This window comes from Sarcophilus harrisii, chromosome 3 (genome assembly GCF_902635505.1).
Source record: "Sarcophilus harrisii chromosome 3, mSarHar1.11, whole genome shotgun sequence".
Lineage (NCBI taxonomy): Eukaryota > Metazoa > Chordata > Mammalia > Dasyuromorphia > Dasyuridae > Sarcophilus > Sarcophilus harrisii.
The window spans coordinates 150,003,302-150,025,205 of NC_045428.1; the positions used below are offsets into that span (position 1 = coordinate 150,003,302).

The following is a 21,904-nucleotide window of genomic DNA, read 5'->3' on the forward strand; positions in this document are numbered from 1 at the left end:
CATATGTATATATGCATATATTTAAGTCACATATTATGACATAATGTATACTTTCTAGTACATATTTAAGTACTTTTCAAATTTACATTTCTAATATATTTTCATGTGCAAAACAGTATCTTTTAAATTGTTATTAACTTTAATTTTTAGAACAAGCTTTATATATTAAAACTTGAAGTGATGCACATATTTCTTTCAGTAGAGGGGTACAGTTTTCTTTATCAAACACTTTCCTTTTTCTAACATTATTACCCATTTATAGAAAAGTTGAACAAAATAGTACAGGGCACAGAAATCACATTATACCTTTTAATGTTTTGATAACAGCATTTTAAAGTTCTCTTGTTAAGAATGGTAGGACTAATAAAAATAATTTCTTTTACCTTCTCTGCTCCCATTCTTTTACTTCTTTTCCCTTCCACTCTAAGACTTTCAATATCAGCTCTCATCAATCTCTGATATAATTTAACTTCTAATTCCTATGTTCTCTTCCATTGGTGGAAAAATATATTGCATGTACTAACAGTGATCAACCTGCTATAAATTGCTGGTTTCCCTACCCCTACATCCATCATATGCCATTTTATATGCCAAGCCAGATGTTAGGTACAGAGACATCACTAGTTAGAAAAGCACAGGGCCAAAAACAGAACAAACTTTATTTTAAAAACTAGAGAAGATAATAACAAATATAATATAGCTCTTTTTAAATTTAGCAAATGTACACTATATTATTTACTTTGAGTTTTCACAAATGCTTTGTGTAGTAGGTATAGATAACTTTATTTTACAGACAAGTAAATTCAGTGATTTGCTCTCAATTAATACTGAGCAGAAGATTTGAATCTACATCTCATAAAATGCTACAAAACACTGAACAGGAGTATCAATCAGGTCCACAGAAGTGTCAGATTCCTTATTCCTACCAAGAATCTGCTTAATGATTACTAGCAAAAGTATGTATGTGTTAACTGCAGAGGTTGTGTTAACTCATTCATTTGAATAAATAGTGTAACTTGAAGAATGTTTTATGGCTAGCAATCTGTTTCTGAGCCCAGTTGCTATCCCAGTGGGCATGTACCAAGCATCTCACTGAACTGTATATACACCATGTGCATACTCTGGATATAAGAAAGAGATTGCCCTATCACAGAGAATCATTTTGACATCAGGTCTACACCCATAAGTATATGTTCCCATTATAGAGTTGCCTATCACTTCTGTCTCACTTTCTCTAGATCTCTGCTGAATATTAATCAAGTATTCTCACTCTTTTCATTTCACCAAAAAACTTAATCACTTCTGTTCACTAAACTAAACTAAAAATAATTTTCTACCTCATTCTAAGTTGTTGTTTGTTTTGTTTTCTGACCTTTCATAGGTCATTGTTAAATCATTGACTTTAGAAGACTTCAGGCATTTGGTTGTAAGAATATGAATGAAAAATGGCTGTTTTACTTTTTGTTTTGTTTTGTTTTGCTGAGGCACTTGGGGTTAAATGAGTTGCCCAGGGTCACAAAGCTAGGAAGTGTTAAGTGTCTGAGACCAGATTTGAACTCGGGTCCTCCTGATTTTAGGGCTGGTGCTCTATCCACTGATCCACATAGCTGCCCCTGTTTTACTATTTTTAAAGGTAGGGTTAAGCCTTGTGACTATTTTTGCCTCTATCAATGAACACTGGAGCCAATTACATCTAAGGTGACACATTACAGTGTCTCAGTTTCCCTCTTTGTCCAACAAATATGTAATTTGTTTCTCCCAAACCCTCACAAGTCTCTAACAGAGAAAGTTATGAATATGATGGCCAAATGATAGGTTCCTTTTTTAAGTTTGCATAAAGCTTTCCTGTAGGAGTATTTTAAAAATTCAAAGAGCTGTAAGAGAGGAAGAAAAGCCACCATCCATTTTTAAACAATTTTGGGTTTATGGATAATTCCCATCATTCTCATGTTTGTTTGTTTGTTTGTTTTTTATCATAGATTTCTTTATGACTTAGTATGAGCATAAAATTTGACTGTTTGTGGAAAGGAATATTAATTCCTGTGAGTGGGATTCATGTATAGATTTTTTTTTCCTCCAAAGATCACAGATGTAATAGATCTACAGCTCTTTCTATGCTATATCTTATAGTGAAGATTAAGGCTGCTTGCCATGCTGCTCCTAAGGAGGTAGGAGGGAAGGATGGACGGGTTGCTAGGCAGTGTAAATAGTGTTTTGGTAAAAGGCGGAAATAAACGTATTTCTGTTGCTTAGCAACAAGATCCACAGCAATAGCTTTTTTCTTCATCTAGATTTCCTGCAAATTTTTGTATTATTTCTTCTGTTGAATTTCAAGATGTTTTCCAACTGATTTGCCATCTTTCTTTTATCTTTTTGCCACAAAATTCTTTGATCCAGCTCTGGCCTCTTTACTTTTCAAGGCAAATTGATGCTATATAATAATTCCAAATGAAAAAAAACTACACCAAAAGGTGCTTTTAGTTAATAGTTGATTTCTAATTATAGTATTTACCTTATAATATAGCTGATTAAACAATTGCATATGCAGCCATTTTAGAAAATCTCTTAGAATACATTTGAATGTAAGATCTATGTGCAGCTTCATACTATAATATAACTGAAATTTGTTTCTTATTACATGCAGGAAAAATATAGACAGTTCTTAGATTATAGCTTATCTAGTTCCAATAGCAATTCTAGGACTTAACTGGAACCCATTTAAAGCTTCATAGCAGAAATTGATAAGTTTAGGACTAAACATTATACATTCTTAACTTCTTACATTGAAATTGATGGATATGCCATTTACTTCTTAAATTCAGTTTGGACAGTTATTTTTAATTTTATATTATAGCCCGTGTATAAATTTTAAAAGTTCTATGTAAAAGTCAAATAAGAATTGTACACATAAATGCTATTGCACTTAAATAAATAAACAGGAAAAGTTGCCAATGTTTAATAGCTTATCTTTTGTAAGATATGTGAAATATTTCAAGGGAAAAAAAGTGCCTTGGAATTTTGTACAGAAACAGGCATCTTTGATTCTCTCAAATAAATACACTTTATAATTCAAGATAAGAAATAATGGTTCCTCATTTTATTACTATTCTTTTCACATTTTCATAAACTCTCTCTCACTCTGCATCTCTCTGTATCTCTGTCTTACTCACTGTTTCTCTCTCTTATACACACACATATACCCAGAAACACATGCACAAAAAATAAGAAAAAAAAAAATTCTCTATTCACTTTTCCTTCATTTAGGAAATCACATACTTTCTAGGTTTCTTCCTTTCCGTCCACCTGAAAAAAAAAAAGACCTAGCCCAGAACTATTAGTTTTAACAAAGAGGCAATCAAGTATAGTGGATAAGTCATTGGATTTAAAGTGAGGAAAATATGGGCTTAAATCCCAGTTTAGATAATTTACAAACTAGGCAATATCACATTTTTTCCTGAGTCTTAGCTTACTTATCTGTAAAATTGGGATAATAACAGTATCAACCTCAAAAGGTTTTCCTGAGGTTCAAATGAGCTCATGTATGCCATTTCACAAAACTTGTAATACCATATAAACACCAGTGATTATTATTAGATTTAAGGTAAATGGAAGCTTTTGATAAACATAAAGAAGACCCTGTGAAAAGCTATCAACAGAAAGCGAGGGGTTGAATTTGGGAGGAGAATAAGTGTTCTTTGTTACATTTTTAGAGGGACGTATTTTCCTTTTCTTCTAAACATAGCACAATGGATAGAAGTCTGGAACTAGTCAGAAAGAGATGACTTCAAAACCACTTTCAGGCACAACTTATGAGACCCTGGGCAACTCATTTCATAACTGTCTGCCTTAATTTCTTTATCTATGAAAAGGGTATTATAATAATAGCATATATCTTTAAGAGTGTATTATAAACCTTAAACTACATACATTATAGTTATTTTTATCATTATGTATTTTTACATATTCATATGTCCCAAGTGTAAATAAGCAATCATTAAAGAAACTATACATGAGATGAGCATAAAATTTCTAAGAAGCTTTTCCAGTTCTTGGCTCTTCTAGTGTCTTCTGATCAAAGAAACATGAGAAAGAAGTTTTCTGATCCCACACAATACAGGGGGGCTAAATATGAGAATGTGGATGTTGATTTTTAAATATCCCACTACTGATTTATTCATATGCTTCACAGGGCTGGTGTATCAACTTGGGCTCCTAAAGTCTCAATACGGGGGCAACAACAAGAGTAAGTTTTATTTAATTGGAAAACTTGGGAATATACATCCAAAACTGTACTTTTTGTCTAAAATACAAGATCCTGACCTCCAGGTATGCTTGGAAAAGGATCTTGACAAGAAGACTAACCCCAAAGTTACATATAATTTGACCTAGAAATTAATGAATAAATTCCTCTAAGTCAAAGAATAGTTATATTTTTTCTTCAACTGATATGCTATTCACATGGGTGAATTTGCAGGCTTTTAAAAAATTCTAAGTTACTGCATATTTCACATAACTGACATTTGTCAAAATTAATTTTCTTAGAATTAATTAAAATGTTGCCAATGCTTTACCTGTGTTGTAGCTGTTGAAGTAGTGCTGCTCCTGGATCCCCACATCTGTTGGAACTGCACCCTGATTTCTGCAAATGTTTCAATAATGACGGCAATAAATACATTCTGAGGGGGGGGGGGGGGAAACAGACATATGAACCAGATTTAGCATAAGATTCAGCAGAGGTGGAGGAATTCTAGTAGAATTTCAATAAATAATTTGTATGTCTGACAGATTTATCATAATAACGTATATACAATACCTTAACAAGCCAAGCAAGAAAAAATATTAACGTGATGAAATAGAAGTAAGAGCGCCATCGTGGAAAGCTGTCAATTGCTCGATACATAAGGAATACCCAGCCTTCTTGAGAGGCAGCTTCATACACAGTAAAAATACTTGTACCTGTTGATAGAAAGGGAAACACATTGTGTTTCTTTTTTAGATGAAAATTTTTTTTTCAGAAAAAAACACACAATAAGTATTACCTACCTTCCTTCTTTTAGTGACAAAAGTTCTTCCAGAAGGATTATGTTTTAGGTGGTACTTTATTGGTTTTGATTCTTAAAACTATGAATAAGTATTCTTGCCATGTAAGAAATGAAATTCTAGGTATTTTGTTCACAAAGAGATAATTCAAAGGCAATCTAAAGACAGCAAGAAGCCATCTTTTTGGCATAATGTTTACAGAAGGATACCATGAAAGTGAAGTAAAGCAATAACAAGCTACAAAGAGGTCTTAATACTTCTGGTTCAAAAGATTATATTTTGCATGTATCCTTGACATCTATGGAATAAATAAATATAATGTGTTACATATGAAATACATTGAAAAAGTGTGCTTTCTATTTGAAGCACTATTTTAGAAGGATGAATCTATCTGGGCAACTTCAAATGAATATCATCAAAGCCATGTTTGGTTTGTGAAGTCTTTACTGAATACCAAAGTATGAACTAGTCAAGTATCTAATTTTATTTCACATTTTCTGACAAAATTATCCTGCTCCAAATCCTTTTTCTCAGCAGGAAGAGTTAAAAGATAAACAGGTGAATAAATTTTAAACGTATTATTGACTCTGTAGACAAAACAAAATTTCCAGACACTAAGAAGCCTTAGTGCTTGGGAAATAAAAGAACCTCAAATTGTTTAAATTGAATCTAATTAATGTTTTTTTGCTTTTGTTTTTGTTTTTTGTTTTTTTGTACTATTCTGATTTCCTTTGGGGTTTGTGTTTTTTTTTTAATAAATTGACCAGAAAACTTTCCCAGCTGATCTCTAAGCAAAATAATTTGAGGGGAAAAAAGACTTTTTTGAATAACTATGATAAAGATTAAAAGTTGGAAAAAGAGCACATACAGGCATAAGGACAAATGGATTATAATAACATGTAAGAAACTAAATCCTTAGGTAAGCCCACACCTAAGGTTAAAACAGAATGATAGCAGAAAAACAAATCATACCTACTAGCAAAATAACTTTATATATAATTGCAGCTTTATGAAACAAATAAAATTGGATATAACAAATAAAAGTAGTTCATTTCCATTTAAAGTAATTGTTACTGTTCTCTAGATCAAAATAGTATTGGTCTGTATAGAAAAAGTTTTATTTACAAACTACTTATTTTCTGTGAAAAATTGAAAATTTATATTATAAATAAAAACAGTTAAGGTCCACTGGTGTTACCAGATTTCCAGTCCTGTTTTGGGGGAAAAGAGTCAACTCAATTCAATTCAGTTCAATAAATTTACACCCCTACTTTGCGTAGAACTGATTGTGCTAGTATTAAGAATACCAAGATAAAAAGTGAAATAATCTTGTTCTCAAGAAGTTTAGCGTTCAATGGATCCAGAAGATATTAATAGCTACTTGTTTAAAAAATTATTCTATCCCATCTCAACTTTTCTAGTTGGAGAAATTAGAGGATTCCACATTACTCAGAAACATGGTTATCTGGTTTGTTTTATTATTCATACTGTTAGCCTCCATGATATAGGGTGACCAAATCAGAAGAAAAAAAAATAAAAATTAAATCAGTCCATTCTGTCTTAGTAACTAATGGATGCAAAATACATTCTTTTTTTTAATTATTTAATAGCCTTTTATTTACAAGTTATATGTATGGGTAACTTTACAGCATTGACAACTGCCAAACCTCTTGTTCCAATTTTTCACCTCTTACCCCCCACCCCCTCCCCCAGATGGCAGGATGACCAGTAGATGTTAAATATATTAAAATATAAATTAGATACACAATAAGTATACATGACCAAACTGTTATTTTTGGATGCAAAATACATTCAATGAAGTTTGTAAACAATCACTAGATTAATAGGTTCATGCAATTTTTGCAATCTTTGACCACTGATAAAATGTTCAGAAAATGTTTTCAACTCAAACTAGTTTAGAGGCTTGTTTTCTATTAGTGGTGATGGATTAAGATTGATTCATCCATACGCTTTCAATTTGGACATCTAGTAATCAGTATGATACACACTTGAAAGAAATTGATAGGGACATAACATGTGACTACAAATTGGGAACTCAAATGATGAAGATCTATCAACCACATATTATGAAGAAAGGAAATTTGAGGAACTATCTCTAGAAAGCAGAACTGGAAATAATGCCTGTGCAGAGGCCTATTTTGGCTTAATATAAAGTAGAACTTTCTGCAGTTAAGACTATTTATAAATTTTAAAAGGATACTCATGCAGGGAGTTCCTATTCACTAGAAATATTTAAGTGTATTAAGAGTGTTTTGGGGAACCAAATAAAGAATCTTATATAGATGGATATTAGATGAGATAGTCTTCCAGTCCTATGAATACTAGAGAGACATATTTAAATTTTCTTCCAAAATAATTAATTCTTTGTCAAAGAAATATCATTTTTACAGATAAGTAAATAGGAAATATAGGCAAAGTAAGTTAGGAGAACAGCACTAATAACCGGCAGGGATAAGGAAAGCCTTTGTGTTACAGGTAGCACTTGAATAGGGAGCCCTGAATGAAATTAGAGATTCCAAGAGGCAAAAATGAGAACAGCCTATATGAAAGCATAAGAGGAAGCTATGGAATGTTATTTACAAAAAAACAGCAAACGGGAAGTTTGATTGAAATAAAAGGTAATCTAAAGTACATGAAAGGGAAGAAAGGGGAAATCAGGCTGAAAAGTTAGATTGAGGGCATATCTGAAGCATGTTAAATATCAAGCAAGAAATTTATAATTTGTCCTAGATGCAATAGGGGTATCTTGATGGCACAGTGGATAGAGGTCAAGGTCTGAAATCAAGATGAAGAATCTTCCTGAGTTCAAATTTGATCTCAGACCCTTAATAGCCATGTGACCCTGGACAAATCTTTTTATCTTGTTTCCTCATTTGTAAAATAAACTACAGAAGGAAATGGCAAACAATCCAGTATCTTTGCCAATAAAACCCCAAATGGGGTCATGAAGAGCTGGATACAACTGAAATGAATGAACAACAAAGATGCAAATGGCAATCAATGAAGTTTCTAGAGTGACAGTCAGATCTGCATGTACTGTGCATCTCAGGATACTTCTTTCTCCAGTGATTTACAAATGAGTCACTGAAATGTCAATGATGCACAGTTCTTAGATACTCCCAGGCATTTAAAATGAGAGATTAAAGATGTAGGTATACAGATGTCCAAAAATGTCAGAAAAGATGGAAAGGGAGAGTGGCCTGCCCTCTATTTAGGTGGGGAAGTGTAGTTCTAATAAGAAGAAGGTATCCTTATCTGAAACCTGAAAGATATAAGAAAATCTTGGAAATTAGAAGGAGCTCACATTAGGTGGCATTATAATATAACATTCTATTTACTTTTTTTTTTTTTTCAAATTTCTTCTCAATTGATGGTTTTGTCTTTAGTGTTAACCTTCAAATAATGTTACTTTTCCTAGCCATGGGTTCTAATCAGTCTATGCCTCCAGACACTTGCTTTTAAAACCATCATCCTTTTTAGATGGAACTGACTAAGGAGGTCATAAATTTCCGCTGAAATTTTTAGCTATATCTTGGAGTATTTGAGCAAAATCCTACCAATCTGGTCATGTTTGTAATAGGAAACAAATAACCCCAAGTTTCAAAGGGCAAATTAATTCATTTTTTCTTACCCAAAGGGTATTCTCAATCATACTTTGCAATGACTATCCAAGAATATGGCAGGAAAAAGGAGCAAATAATCATGGTCTTCTAACTTTCCCATTTACTGACATATTTTCTATTTGGCAGAGACCGGTCTCTTAGAAAATTAATCTCCTGATATCTAAAATTTCAGTCCTCATATTTTCATCCTAACACTTAACAAAACAACTTTGATGGACACAAAGAAAAGTGAAAATAAGAGGATAAGCCTCTAAATTGTCTGAGCATAGGAAGAAGTCACATCCCGCCCAATGCTACATTTGATCCTTAATATCCTGAAAGAATTAATCACAACTTAACAAATACTCTGCCTAATGACTAAATGACGACAATAACAGCTTGAATAACCAGAGAATTGGCTCAATGTTATTCTTATATCTACAAATGCATATTTCTGCTTGAAATAGTAATAAAAATATTTTAAAATAAATCCAAGAAGGCCAAATCATCCTTGAGTCTGAACTATGAATTACATTTTGTTATTGGCCATATCACAGAATCATAAAACATTAGAACAGGAAGGGGTCTTAGTCCTACCCTCTGATTTAATAAGGGGTAATCTGAAGGAACAAAAAAGAACTTGCTTAAGGCATCAGAGCTAATTATTTTTATTTTTCCCCCTACCTTTGTTAGTCTACTCTTGTACAATTTGTTAGTCAATAAATTAGATTGATTCTCCCAAACTCTTTAATAAAATATAGCTTTGGATACATACATATTTTCCTTTTCTAATAGTAGAGCATAATGGAATGTTGGGAGTCTAGGGGCTATGCCAGTGGAACATAGACTCTAGCTAATCTACAAAGTCAAAAGGTTTCTGGTAATAGTGTGGAAATAGCATGAATATCTGGAATTTCAGCTGAAGGTTGTCCATATGTTTTTGAACATATGGTTTTGTTTGCTTGTTTTTCATTTGTTTTGGGATTGAAGGATTAGTCATCAGTCATTAAACATCCACTAAGACCTAGAAGTGATACAATCTATATCACTTAACAGAGTACTATAGGTATTTTTTAATATTATGTGTCTTAGGAAGTATTGGCTGGTATTAAGTAATTTCAGTTATGTCCAATTCTTCATGATGATTTGGGGTTTTCTTGGCAAAAATACTGGAGTGGCTTGCATTTTCTTCTCTAGCTCATTTTATAGATGAGGAAACTTAGACAAAACAGAATTAAAAGGCCTGTGCAAAGTCACAGTCTGAGGTCAAATTTGAACTCAGGTCTTCTTGCCTCCATACCCACCACTCTATGTACTATAGCATGAAGCAATATTATGAATTGTAAATAAACTTAATCCCATCTCTTTATTCATAACCTCCCTTCCACAAAAAAAACAATTCAGTCCCCCAACCTTGACTTCTGCAACTAAAATACTTTTAATTCCCTTCCTCCCTCCTTCCCTCTCTTTCTCTCTCCTTCCTTCCTTCCTTCTCTCTCTCTCTCTCTCTCTCTCTCTCTCTCTCACACACACACACACACACACACACACACACACACACACACAATATGGTATATTCATTTAGGACATTTGCAAATTACTAACTTTATGGCTTATCTTCTCGGAAGCTAATTCCTTATGGGGAGTACCACATTTCTTCTACCAACAAGATAGGGTAAATAGGATTTCCAGTAAATCAACAGATATCTAATAAAATAAAAAAGACTAACCAAGCTAAATTTCACTACAGACAATTTTCTTTTCAAATACAGATATTTTATAGCTAAAGATAATTCTTTTGTCAAAGATTTGTGTTAATCAGAGAGCTGATCTGAAAATTTACTTATAAGGGTTCTGTTTTGTTGCTTAAGACAAGTATTAATTTAGGCAAGATCCCCTGGCCTAAGAAGATGGTGCCTGAGAATAAAATTTGAATTTCTTAACTAAGGAAATGACAGATTCCTGACCAGGGATGGAGTATACCTCCTCAAATCTAGTAAGCATATATTTTACTGTTGTCTTCTAAATCCAAACAAATTTTTAAAGATGAAAGAGAAAACTCTCCATGAAGTTAGCTATCATTGTAATGGGCAAAGAATAAATGAGAGAACAAAAAAAAAATAAAGAAGACATAAAAGATCCAGTAATGGTTGTGGTTTTTCTTAATAGCTGCAAATGTCTATAAATATGTACAGTGTAATATGTCCCACTTATAGGAGTACTCACTTTACATTTGCACTGCGGCATACTGCAATAGTAAAATGGGTTGCTATATCTGGGTAAGCCACAAGATGGTGGTCCAAGCCTTGAGCTTCAATTTGAGTAACTACAAATTTTCTAATGTAAAAACCTGTATGTCCCAGTATTGCTTAGTCATCCCACATATTTGTAAACTTCCCTTTCTCGAAGTGTAGCAAAGTGCTTTCCTAGGCTGTTAGCTAATTTAAAGATATGACTTAATACTCCTCATTCCCCCACCTCCAAAATCCTGATTCACTTAGTTTATGTTTATCTCCATCATACTGAATCGGAATTTCTTTTCCAACTTCCTACTCCCCTAAAGAGTCAATTATTTACATATAGGATAAGTTATATTTGTGAAACAAAATCAAAAGTGAAAGATAAAACATTATAAACTCATACCATATCTTCAACAAGCCATAGTATTTTGTATTTTAGAACTTCTCCCCTTTCCAATTTCCACCCTTTTATTTCTGTGCTTTGCTTCTCTTTGCTAATATTAAGACAAGGATACCCCAAACTCCTTTATGCTAAGTGGTGTATGGTCTCATACTCAAAAGGAATTGGAAGAAAAAAAAGAAGCTGATTTAACACTCTCCCATGCAACACCACATCTACCCCTGCTCTTTTACAACCATCAGCACTGCCCTCTATAGGAATCTTCTCTTCCTGGGAGATGACCAAGGGAAATACATGGTCCAGTGATTTAGTAGACCGGTCACCAAAGGTTGTTAGGTCAGGAACTGACTTTCTGTTTTCTCTCAGTGGGCTCTTCAATGACTTCCCTAGAGAATTTCTATCTCCAGGCTAATGGTCATCTATACTTTCTCATGATCTCCAGACATCCTAATCTCTTTTAGGGTGCTCCTGCAGTGCCGGATCATGATCCCTATTAAAATTTTAAAAAGAATAATCACTTAATTCACCTGAAGAAACCTGCTGCTATTTTGTCCATTTCTTTGAAACTTTAAAAAGCACTTGGTGAAGGGAATAGACAATAAGGGAGAAGACAGAAGTCATGGACAGGTAACATTGGAGAAATAAATCAGGGGCATACTTCTGCAAGAACAGTGTCAGGATTTCTAAAGCATACATACAAAAACCAGTGGCTGCTGAGGAAACCTAAGAATAAAAGAAAGTGTTGTTATTTTGTTCTATTTATTCAGAAGGATTGATGGAATGATGACCAATAACAATTGAAAAAATCAAAGATGTTCTTACTTTGCTTCTCTTTTCTATCAAAGAGAAAAATTATATATATATACATATATGTATATATATATATAACCATTACCTTAGAATTGATAAGAACAAAACATAAATTGCTAATAATTGATAGGCAAGAAAAGTAAAAAGGTTGCCCTAAGGTACCCCTTATGAATTCAATATGGCCAAGACAAACAAAATTTTCAGACACTCAAATTGTAATTCCGAATTATTGTCAATAATGAAAAGATCACAAAGAATGAGAGAAGTATCAAGAGATTGGAAAAGGGCAAATGTTGGCCCTCTTTTAAAAAAAGAGGTCAAGGAAAGAAAATAAAAAATAGTGCCTGAAAAAAAATTGTAGGACAGTGAACTTGACTTCAATTCCTGGTATCATTTTAGAATTGTTTGTTTAATATATAAAAATGGAAGCAATAATTATAAAGAACCAGGCTCTTTTATTGAGAGCAAAACTACCCATATTTGATTTTTTGATGGACTAGGTTATTAAAGTAGTAGATCAGGGACATATTATAAACATAGTTTTCCCTGGTTTTTTATTTTTTTTAATAGATGGCTGTAATGGGCTGAGGTTTGAGCTGATGCACTGAGGTCCCAAGTACATGAGGCTAGATAGTAATTGGGCTATACTCTATTAATATACATGATTGGATTAAGAATGGTCCCTGCCCACTCTCCTTGCAAATCCTGATGTGTTGTATAGGAAATGACGATTTTGGTGGGTGGAGGCAGAGAGGGAAGAAGAGAAGCTGGGAGAGATTGGGCTGAGTTCGAGACTCCGAGCTGCTGGTTGTGTGGCTGCTGGTCGAGCTAGCTTCTTGACTCAGCTGCACACATTGCTATCGCCGATTCTCTTCCACCTCCGATCCTTCTTCACTGAGAATAAAGACTGACAATTTTCCCCTAACCTGAATTCCTGTCTCGTGCTGATCTTAAAATACACGATCTTAACATTTGGCGCCCTGGATGACATTTTGGGATGTGCACCTGAGGAACAAATGTTAGAGGCATGTCTACAAAGGACCATAGAAACACTAAGGAATTACAAATTATACATAGCACCAGAAAAAATTCAAAGACATGCTCCTTTTCAATATTTAGGATCGAAGTATACCCTAAAAGTGCTTACAGTTCAAAAACTCTCCTTAAGAACAGAAAAGCTAAACACATTGAATGATTTTCAGAAATTGATAGGAGATATCCAATGGATGCGACCAGTGTTAGGCTTGACTACCTATCAGTTACAACCGTTATATGACATTTTAAGGGGAGACAGTGCTTTAAATTCACCACGCCAGCTTACAAAAGAAGCTCAAGAGGCTTTGAGAGAAGTTGAACTGGCTTTATCCAATGTGGTTGAAAGAGTCACTCAAAAACCCTTGGAGATATCAGTTTTGCCACACAAGAGGCACCCACAGCAGTCCTTCATCAAGGACACAGTGTGATAGAGTGGGTGAACCTCCCAGCACAACCAGATCAAAGCCTTACACCCTACCCAGTGCTTGTGGCTAGAATTTTATTAAAGGCCACTAAGCGAGCAGTACAATTATCTGGGACAAGACCTGATAAGATATACACCTTTTATACCAATACACAAATTAATGTGTGTTGTGAGACCATCCAGAGTGGCAAATTTTATTAGCCATGGCTCCAAATTTTTTACATGGGTCTCCATTAAAGATAACTAGATTATTACATAATTGGCGATGGACTCTTGAAGAAAAAGTTTCTAAAGTTCCTCTTCAAGGACCAACAATCTTCACGGATGCATGCAAACATAATATTTGTGCTGTGTACTTTCATGATCTAACTATAAAGAGAGTAGTCAGAACTCCTTTTCAGTCCACTCAGCAGAATGAATTGTATGCGATCATTCTAGCTCTTACTTATTATCCAGGAGACATAAATATAATATCTGATTCGGCCTATTCAGTAGGTGTGGTACAAAGAATTGCCACAGCCCAAATAAAATTTGCAGCCTCTAATATATATCAGCTCTTTAAGAAACTTCAAGAGCAAGTGAGAAAACATCCAGGTAAGATCTATATATTACATGTCCATTCTCATAGTGGACTTCCAGGTCCCATATTTGATGGCAATTCAAAGGCAGATAGCCTTCTAACTATGTTGGTCAATACCCCTTTGTTCCAAGAAGCTCAGGCATCTCATTCTAAATATCATCAGGCTGCTCAAGCTTTACGTTTACAATTTGGAATAACAAGAGAGGAAGCTAGGAGCATAGTAAAAGCCTGTACGGCTTGCCTTCCTTTCCACGCTCCTACACTGCCTCCAGGGAAGAACCCTCGTGGTTTGAGACCCAATGAAATCTGGCAAATGGATGTGACCCATTATAAATCTTTTGGTCGTCTGTCTTTCATCCATGTTGTGGTAGACACCTTTTCAGGATTCACTTTTGCAATGCCAGCAGCAAAAGAGACAGCCCGAGTGGTCACTGAATTCCTCATACAAGCATTTGCCATTATGGGTGTGCCACAAGCAATAAAAACAGACAATGGTCCTGCTTATACTTCGAAACATTTTGCACACTTTTGTGCACAGTATAAGATTTTACACACCACGGGCATACCTTTTAATCCTCAAGGACAGGCAATAGTGGAGAGAGAAACAGAGATATTAAGACACTACTCCAAAAACAAAAGAAAGGGGAGCCACAGGTAAGCCTAGAGAACTTCTAAATCTAGCTCTTTATACTATTAACTTCTTGATTTTTGACAAAGATGCACTGGCTCCGCTGACAGGTTTTATAACCCACCGGAAGGTCAGTGTTCAGTAGAGCAGCTCCACTATCTTTAGATAATCGCCAGGTGATGTGGAGAGACCCAGAAAGTGGTGAATGGAAAGGACCAGATAGGCTAACTGCTTTGGGAGAGGGTTTGCTTGTATCTCTACAGGTGGAGAAGGAATCAGATGGGTGCCAACGAGCCATATTCGCTTTGTCCATCTGAGAGAGCGGAGCAGACCTTTGAAACAAAGGAGAAGACCAAGAAATATCGGTGGTGCTGTTGCTGATTGTGCTCACCATTGAAAGAGGCGTGGCAGTTATGGCGTTTGACTCATGGACATCAAAGATTGTCGGACTTCAAAACCCTCAGGAATCATTGGATTCTCTGAGCCATAGGACTCAAAACCCTCAGGAATCATTGGATTCTCTGAGCCATAGGATCTTGAAAACTCTCAGGAATCATTGGATTCTCTGAGACATAGGACTTGAAAACCCTCAGGAATCATTGGATTCTCTGAGACATAGGACTTGAAAACTCTCAGGAATCATTGGATTCTCTGAGAAATGATAAGACTGTTACAACACTTCAAAATCTGCTGGAATCATTGGATTCCCTAACACAAAAAGACTTTTCAGGACTTCAAAAACTCAGGGGATCATTGGATTCCTGACATGTGAAACAATGGACAATAGATTGGTTTTGGACTATCTCTTGCTGAAGAAGGTGTATGTGTGACTGTTGTTTACATACCCACCTTCTAGGACTTCTGGTGATCTTTTCCAACACCATGTTGATTTATATTGTTTGCTATTCTGCTACTTGTGTGTACAATTCATGTTTGTTACACCACATCGAGCCTGCACTGACTGAGGGGAGGGTCATCCCTAATAGCCTCTGCGTTATTGCTATGTGCTTGTGTAATACCTCCCATGCTGATGGGTTTGTGCATAATAAGACCCTTCAGCCCAGAAACCCGCTAGCAACCTCCATTTCCCTTTGGTGCTTTTCATCTCCCTTCCTGACATCTCAGGAGGCGTGATCATCTCCTTTTAGTGCTTTCACGCCTTTTCTGAGAAGTCAGGGAGGCTGTGATCACCTCCTTTCGTGCTTTCACCTCCTTCCCTGAGAAGTTAGGGAGGCTGTGATCACCTCCCCTTGGGGGCTCTGACCTCCCTGAGGAGTCAGGGATGGCATGACCACCGGTGTTCTAAAATAAAAGAAAGCGGGAAATGTAATGGGCTGAGGTTTGAGCTGATGCACTGAGGTCCCAAGTACATGAGGCTAGATAGTAATTGGGCTATACTCTATTAATATACATGATTGGATTAAGAATGGTCCCTGCCCACTCTCCTTGCAAATCCTGATGTGTTGTATAGGAAATGACGATTTTGGTGGGTGGAGGCAGAGAGGGAAGAAGAGAAGCTGGGAGAGATTGGGCTGAGTTCGAGACTCCGAGCTGCTGGTTGTGTGGCTGCTGGTCGAGCTAGCTTCTTGACTCAGCTGCACACATTGCTATCGCCGATTCTCTTCCACCTCCGATCCTTCTTCACTGAGAATAAAGACTGACAATTTTCCCCTAACCTGAATTCCTGTCTCGTGCTGATCTTAAAATACACGATCTTAACAGATGGCAAGCCATGTCCTACTAGAAAGCCATCATATTTTTTTATGAGACCCCCAACATTCACAATGAGAAATGAAAAAAAAATTCAATTCACACATACTTATGAAATTTAAGAAGACCTCTTACTGTGAAGTAGGAATGATATAATTAAGTAAGGACACTTCAGTTCAAACAAAGATTTATTAAACTTGACAATAGATACTTAAATATGACTCTAATTAAAATTATTCTAACAGTTAATATTGTTTGCAAATGCTGTTCCAGATTTGTGGTTGCTAGCTCAAATAAGTTTTATAGATTGAGATAAGTGCAAAGAGATAATTTAGTTGCCAGTACAGAAGAATACTATGAATGTGTAAAACTTTTTTCCCTTTAAAACAATGAAATTAATCTATTGTATATTATGAGAGGTTCTTTGTGACATGAAAGAGATTTTTGTTTCTCTATATTCTGCTATGCCAGAAGAATACAACTTCTGGCAGATTCTATCACGGAACAGAAAATCAGAGAGGATCCTCACCATAAGGTTGTTCACCAGGTGATGGACTTTTTTTTTTCTTTTTATATCACAGTAATTTATTAAGCCATCTGCTAAAGACAGAGGGATTGAGATCATTATTGGTTGAAGGATAACTCACAGAAATGAAATCCTAAATTTCCCATGATAATTCAATAAATTCAAATTAAGTAAAAATGCATTTATGATGTGACAAAACAGCACTTTTCTCTGTTCTAAAAGAAACTAATAACTCATGCTTTTGGAAACACTAATTTTTAAAAATATTTTTCATTGAAATTTCTTGAGAGCAGACATGAATCTTCTACCAAGTTTTAGCTTTGATGTTACTATTAGAAACTTCATTCATCTGCTCTTACATGCCCAAAATACATGGAGGAATTGGTTTGACAAGCATTAAAATTTCAGATTTATTTATTTTGTGTTACTGGATGAGTAAGAAATAACTATTTAAAAATCTGAAGCAAGGGAATAAGATCCCAGAAAGTTGCAGGAACATGTTTCTTATGATTCTTTCTAGTTATCAATGTTGCTTGAGACAATTACCCCTCTACTCCTAGTCCTCCTAGATCCAATAGTTGATTAATCTTTACAGAATTACAAAGGCTAGCAACTAAGACACCAGTGTCTTATAAATGGATTGCCAATTTTGTAGGTTGTATCATAATACTGATGTGGTTTATGGTTTACATGGTCCACATAGTTACATTTTATATTCTGTGATTTAATCAGAATGTAGCTATACAATTCAAGTAAATTAAAATCAGCAACTACTTATTAAACACCTATTGTACACCAAATGTTGTTCTGCTTGCAGGGACTACGAATTTATACTCCACTAGTTAGAAACATTAAATACACATATTCAAAAATAGAAAATATTTGTAAAATAATACCAAGTAATTTTAGGACATGGAATATAAGCAAACAAGGGTATCAGGAAAGTCTTCTTATATGAGGCATCATTTGAAATGAACTGTAAAGAAAGCAAATAGTTTCAAAAGATGGGGATCAGCAGGGACACAACAGAACAATTTGTATAAAGGCATAATAGTAGAAGATTAATTGATGTATGCAAAAAATAGCAAGCAGAACAGCTTTGAATTTTAGTACAGCAAGGCTGTGGATAGGAGAAGTGTTTAAGTTGTGAGCACTTTGTATTTCATTCTAGAGGCAATTAGGAGCCTCTGAAGTTTCTAGAGCTGTGAAATGATAAGGTGAGACCCCTGTGTAAAGAATATTTATTTGGAAATTGAATAAAGGATAGATTGAAGAAGCAATAGAGAATAGGATGGAGCGATAGTGGAGAAAAGGCAGGCATTTGCCTAAACTCTCCCAAATTCACTTCCAAACAACTTTTTAAAATGCCTTGAAACAAATTCTGGAATAACAAGCAGAACCTACTTCAGATGAGGTGAAACGATTTTCCAATCCAAGACTACTTAGGAAAGTCAATAGGAAAGATCTATCTCACTGGTATGAGAGTGGAGCATAGTGCATTGCAAACTTCATCCTAGCAAAGCAACACTGGGCCTTGGAGATTGAATCAGCTGCTACAGAGAAGGCTTCAGGATCTCTCAACCATAGATTGTCAAGGAGTGGGGCAACTAATCAAATGGTGATTGCTTTCTCAAATTATCATTCCTTGATTTATTTTCTAAATCAATTTTTTCAATGAGATATTTCACATTTTCTTCTATGTTTTCATTTAGAAACATTTTATGGTTTCTTGATATATCATGGAGTCATTAGCTTGCATTTGCCCAATTATAATTTTAAGGAATTATTTTCTTCAGTGAACTTTTGTCTATTCTTTTCTACTTAGCGAGTTCTGTTTTTCATAGTTCTTTTCTTCAGTGAATTTTTGTGCCTCTTTTTTATTTGACCAATTTTGTTTTTTAAGGAATTCTATTCAGTGAAATTTTTATCTATGTATATTTTTTCCATTTGGCCAGTTCTGCTTTCTTAAGGGTTTCTCCTCTTCATTGAATTTTTATACCTCTTTTATTTGGCCTATTCTGTTAAGGCATTATTTTTTCATTTTTGTGTGGCTCCTTTATAAATTTACTGAATTAAAAAAAAGTATTTCTTGAATCAGTCATGTTTTTTCCCAATTTTTTTCCATTAACTTTCTTATTTAACTTTCAAAATTCATTTTTAGTTCTTTTCCAAGAATTTTTTTTCATATGGTATGGGGGTGGTAGCTGAGACAAATTAAGATTTTGCTTATCCAGTTTGGAACTATGCTCAAAAAATTATCAAACTGTGCATACCTTTTGATGCAGCAGTGTTACTACTGGGCTTATATCCCAAAGAGATCATAAAGAAGGGAAAGGGACCTGTATGTGCACGAATGTTTATGGCAGCCCTCTTTGGTGGGTAGAAACTGGAAATTGAGTGGATGCCCATCAGTTGGAGAATGGCTGAATAAATTATGGTATATGAATATTATGGAATATTATTGTTCTGTAAGAAATGACCAACAGGATGATTTCAGAAAGGCCTAGAGAGACTTACATGAACTGATGCTGAATGAAATGAGCAGGACCAGGAGATCATTATATACTTCAACAACAATACTATATGATGACCAGTTCTGATGGACCTGGCCATCCTCAGCAATGAGATCAACCAAATCATTTCCAAAGGAGCAGTAATGAACTGAACCAGCTACACCCAGAGAAAGAACTCTGGGAGATGACTAAAAACCATTATATTGAATTCCCAATCCCTATATTTTTGCCCACCTGCATTTTTTATTTCCTTCACAAGCTAATTGTACAATATTCCAGAGTCTGATTCTTTTTGTACAGCAAAATAACAGTTTGGTCATGTATACTTATTGTGCATCTAATTTATATTTTAATATATTTAACATCTACTGGTTATCCTGCCATATGGGGGAGGGGGTGGGGGGGTAAGAGGTGAAAAATTGGAACAAGAGGTTTGGTAATTGTTAATGCTGTAAAATTACCCATACATATAACCTGTAAATAAAAGGCTATTAAATAAAAAAAAAAGATTTTGCTTATCCTTTCACCCAGTAATAGAACTACTATATCTATGTTCCAAAGACATAAAAAAGGGAAAAGATAAATAGAGAGAGAGTGGAAAAGAAATCATGGGGAGGGTCATCAATGAAAAAAGGCTCAACAAGTTATGGAATAGAGTGTGATGGAAGACTGTTGTATTATAAGAAATAATGAGCAGGATATTCTCAGAAATAGCTGGAAAAACATATAAACTGATGCAAAGTGAAATGAGCAGAACCAAAAGACCTTTCTGTTTACTTTCTAGTTACAGCAACATTATATAATGATCAACTGTTACAATAAATCAAGGCAATTCTGAAGGATTTATATTAAAAAATGCTATCCATTTCCAGGAAAAAAAAAAAAAAACTGTTGGAGTCTGAATGCAAATTGAGGCATACTTTTTACAATTTTTCTTTATTTTCATGGATTTTTTGGTATAGTTTTCTTTCAGGAGAAAAGGAAATTGCAAACCACTCCACTATCCTTCCCAAGAGAACCACAGGAACAATATGGTCCATGGGATTTCAAAGCGCAACAACAGCATTATTATAATGAACTAGAAATAGATAATGAATATGCTTATAAGACCTCATTAAATATATCTTATCTAAAAAAAGAAAAAGAACAAAGGATTAAAGATGAATAAGGAACTTTATTAAGAGGGATAATAGTCTAGGACAAAAATCATTATTGAGAGAGAGAGAGAGAGAGAGTGTTGATCTGGAGAAGTTAGGAAGAGTTCAAATTCTGCTTCTCAGAATACTGTATGATGATGAACTAATAGAAACTAACACTAACACAGAGTTGTCTTAATTTGCATTTCTCTGATCAATAGTGATTTGGAGCACCTTTTCATGTGGCTACAAATACTTTCAATTTCTTCATTTGAAAATTATTCATATTTGACCATTTATCAATTGGAGAATGGCTTGAATTCTTAATAAATTTGAACTAGTTTTCTACATGTTTAAACATGAGGCCTTTATCAGAACCTTTGAATTTAAAAATATTTTTTCAGTTTATTGCTTCCCTTCTAATCTTATCTGCATTACTTTTGTTTGTACAAAACCTTTTTAATTTAATATAATCAAAATAATTATTTTGTAATCAATAATTATCTTTTGTTTTTCTTTGGTCACAAATTCCTTCCTCTTCCACAGATCTGAGAGGTAAACAGGTAAACTATCCTATGTACTTCTAATTTGTTTATAGTATCATTCTTTATGTCTAGATCATGAACCCATTTCAACCTTATCTTAGTATATGGTGTTAGGTGTGGGTCAATGCCTAGTTTCTACTATACTTTCTTTCCAATTTTCCCAGCAGTTTTTTTCAAATAGAGTTCTTTTCCCAAAAGCTGCTGTCTGTGGGTTTGTCAAACACCAGATTACTATAATTATTGACTATTTTATCCTGTGAACTTAACCTATTCCACTGATCAACGATTCTGTTTCTTAGCCAGTACCAAATAGTTTTGATGACCACTGCTTTATAATATAGTATTAGATCAGGTATAGCTAGGCCACCTTCATTTGCTTTGTTTTCATTAATTCCCTTGAAATTATTGACCTTTTGTTCTTCCAGATGAACTTTGTTTTTATTTTTTTCTAGGTCAATAAAATAATTTCTTGAGAGTTTGATTGGTATAGCACTAAATAAATAGATTAGTTTAGGGAGTATTGTCATTTTTTATTATATTCGCTCGACCTATCCAAGAGCACTTGATATTTTTCCAATTGTTTAGATCTGACTTTATTTGTGTGGAAAGTGTTTTGTATATGCTTATATAGTTTCTGACTTTCTCTTGGCAGATAGATTCTTAAATATTTTATACTATTAACAGTTATTTTATG

At 34.4% G+C, this 21,904-nt stretch overlaps 1 protein-coding gene across 2 annotated transcripts in view; it reads right to left on the reverse strand.

The window, feature by feature from the left end:
- The window catches only part of NALCN (sodium leak channel, non-selective), a 476,168-nt gene that overhangs the window by 266,290 nt on the left and 187,974 nt on the right, over nucleotides 1-21,904 (reverse strand). For both annotated transcript variants that reach the window (XM_031958631.1, XM_003765762.2), the window contains exons 8-9: nucleotides 4,814-4,956; nucleotides 4,572-4,676 (exon numbers count right to left, since the gene is read on the reverse strand). In XM_031958631.1, the coding sequence (XP_031814491.1) occupies nucleotides 4,572-4,676; nucleotides 4,814-4,956 (248 nt within the window). The remainder of the gene's footprint in view (nucleotides 1-4,571; nucleotides 4,677-4,813; nucleotides 4,957-21,904) is intronic.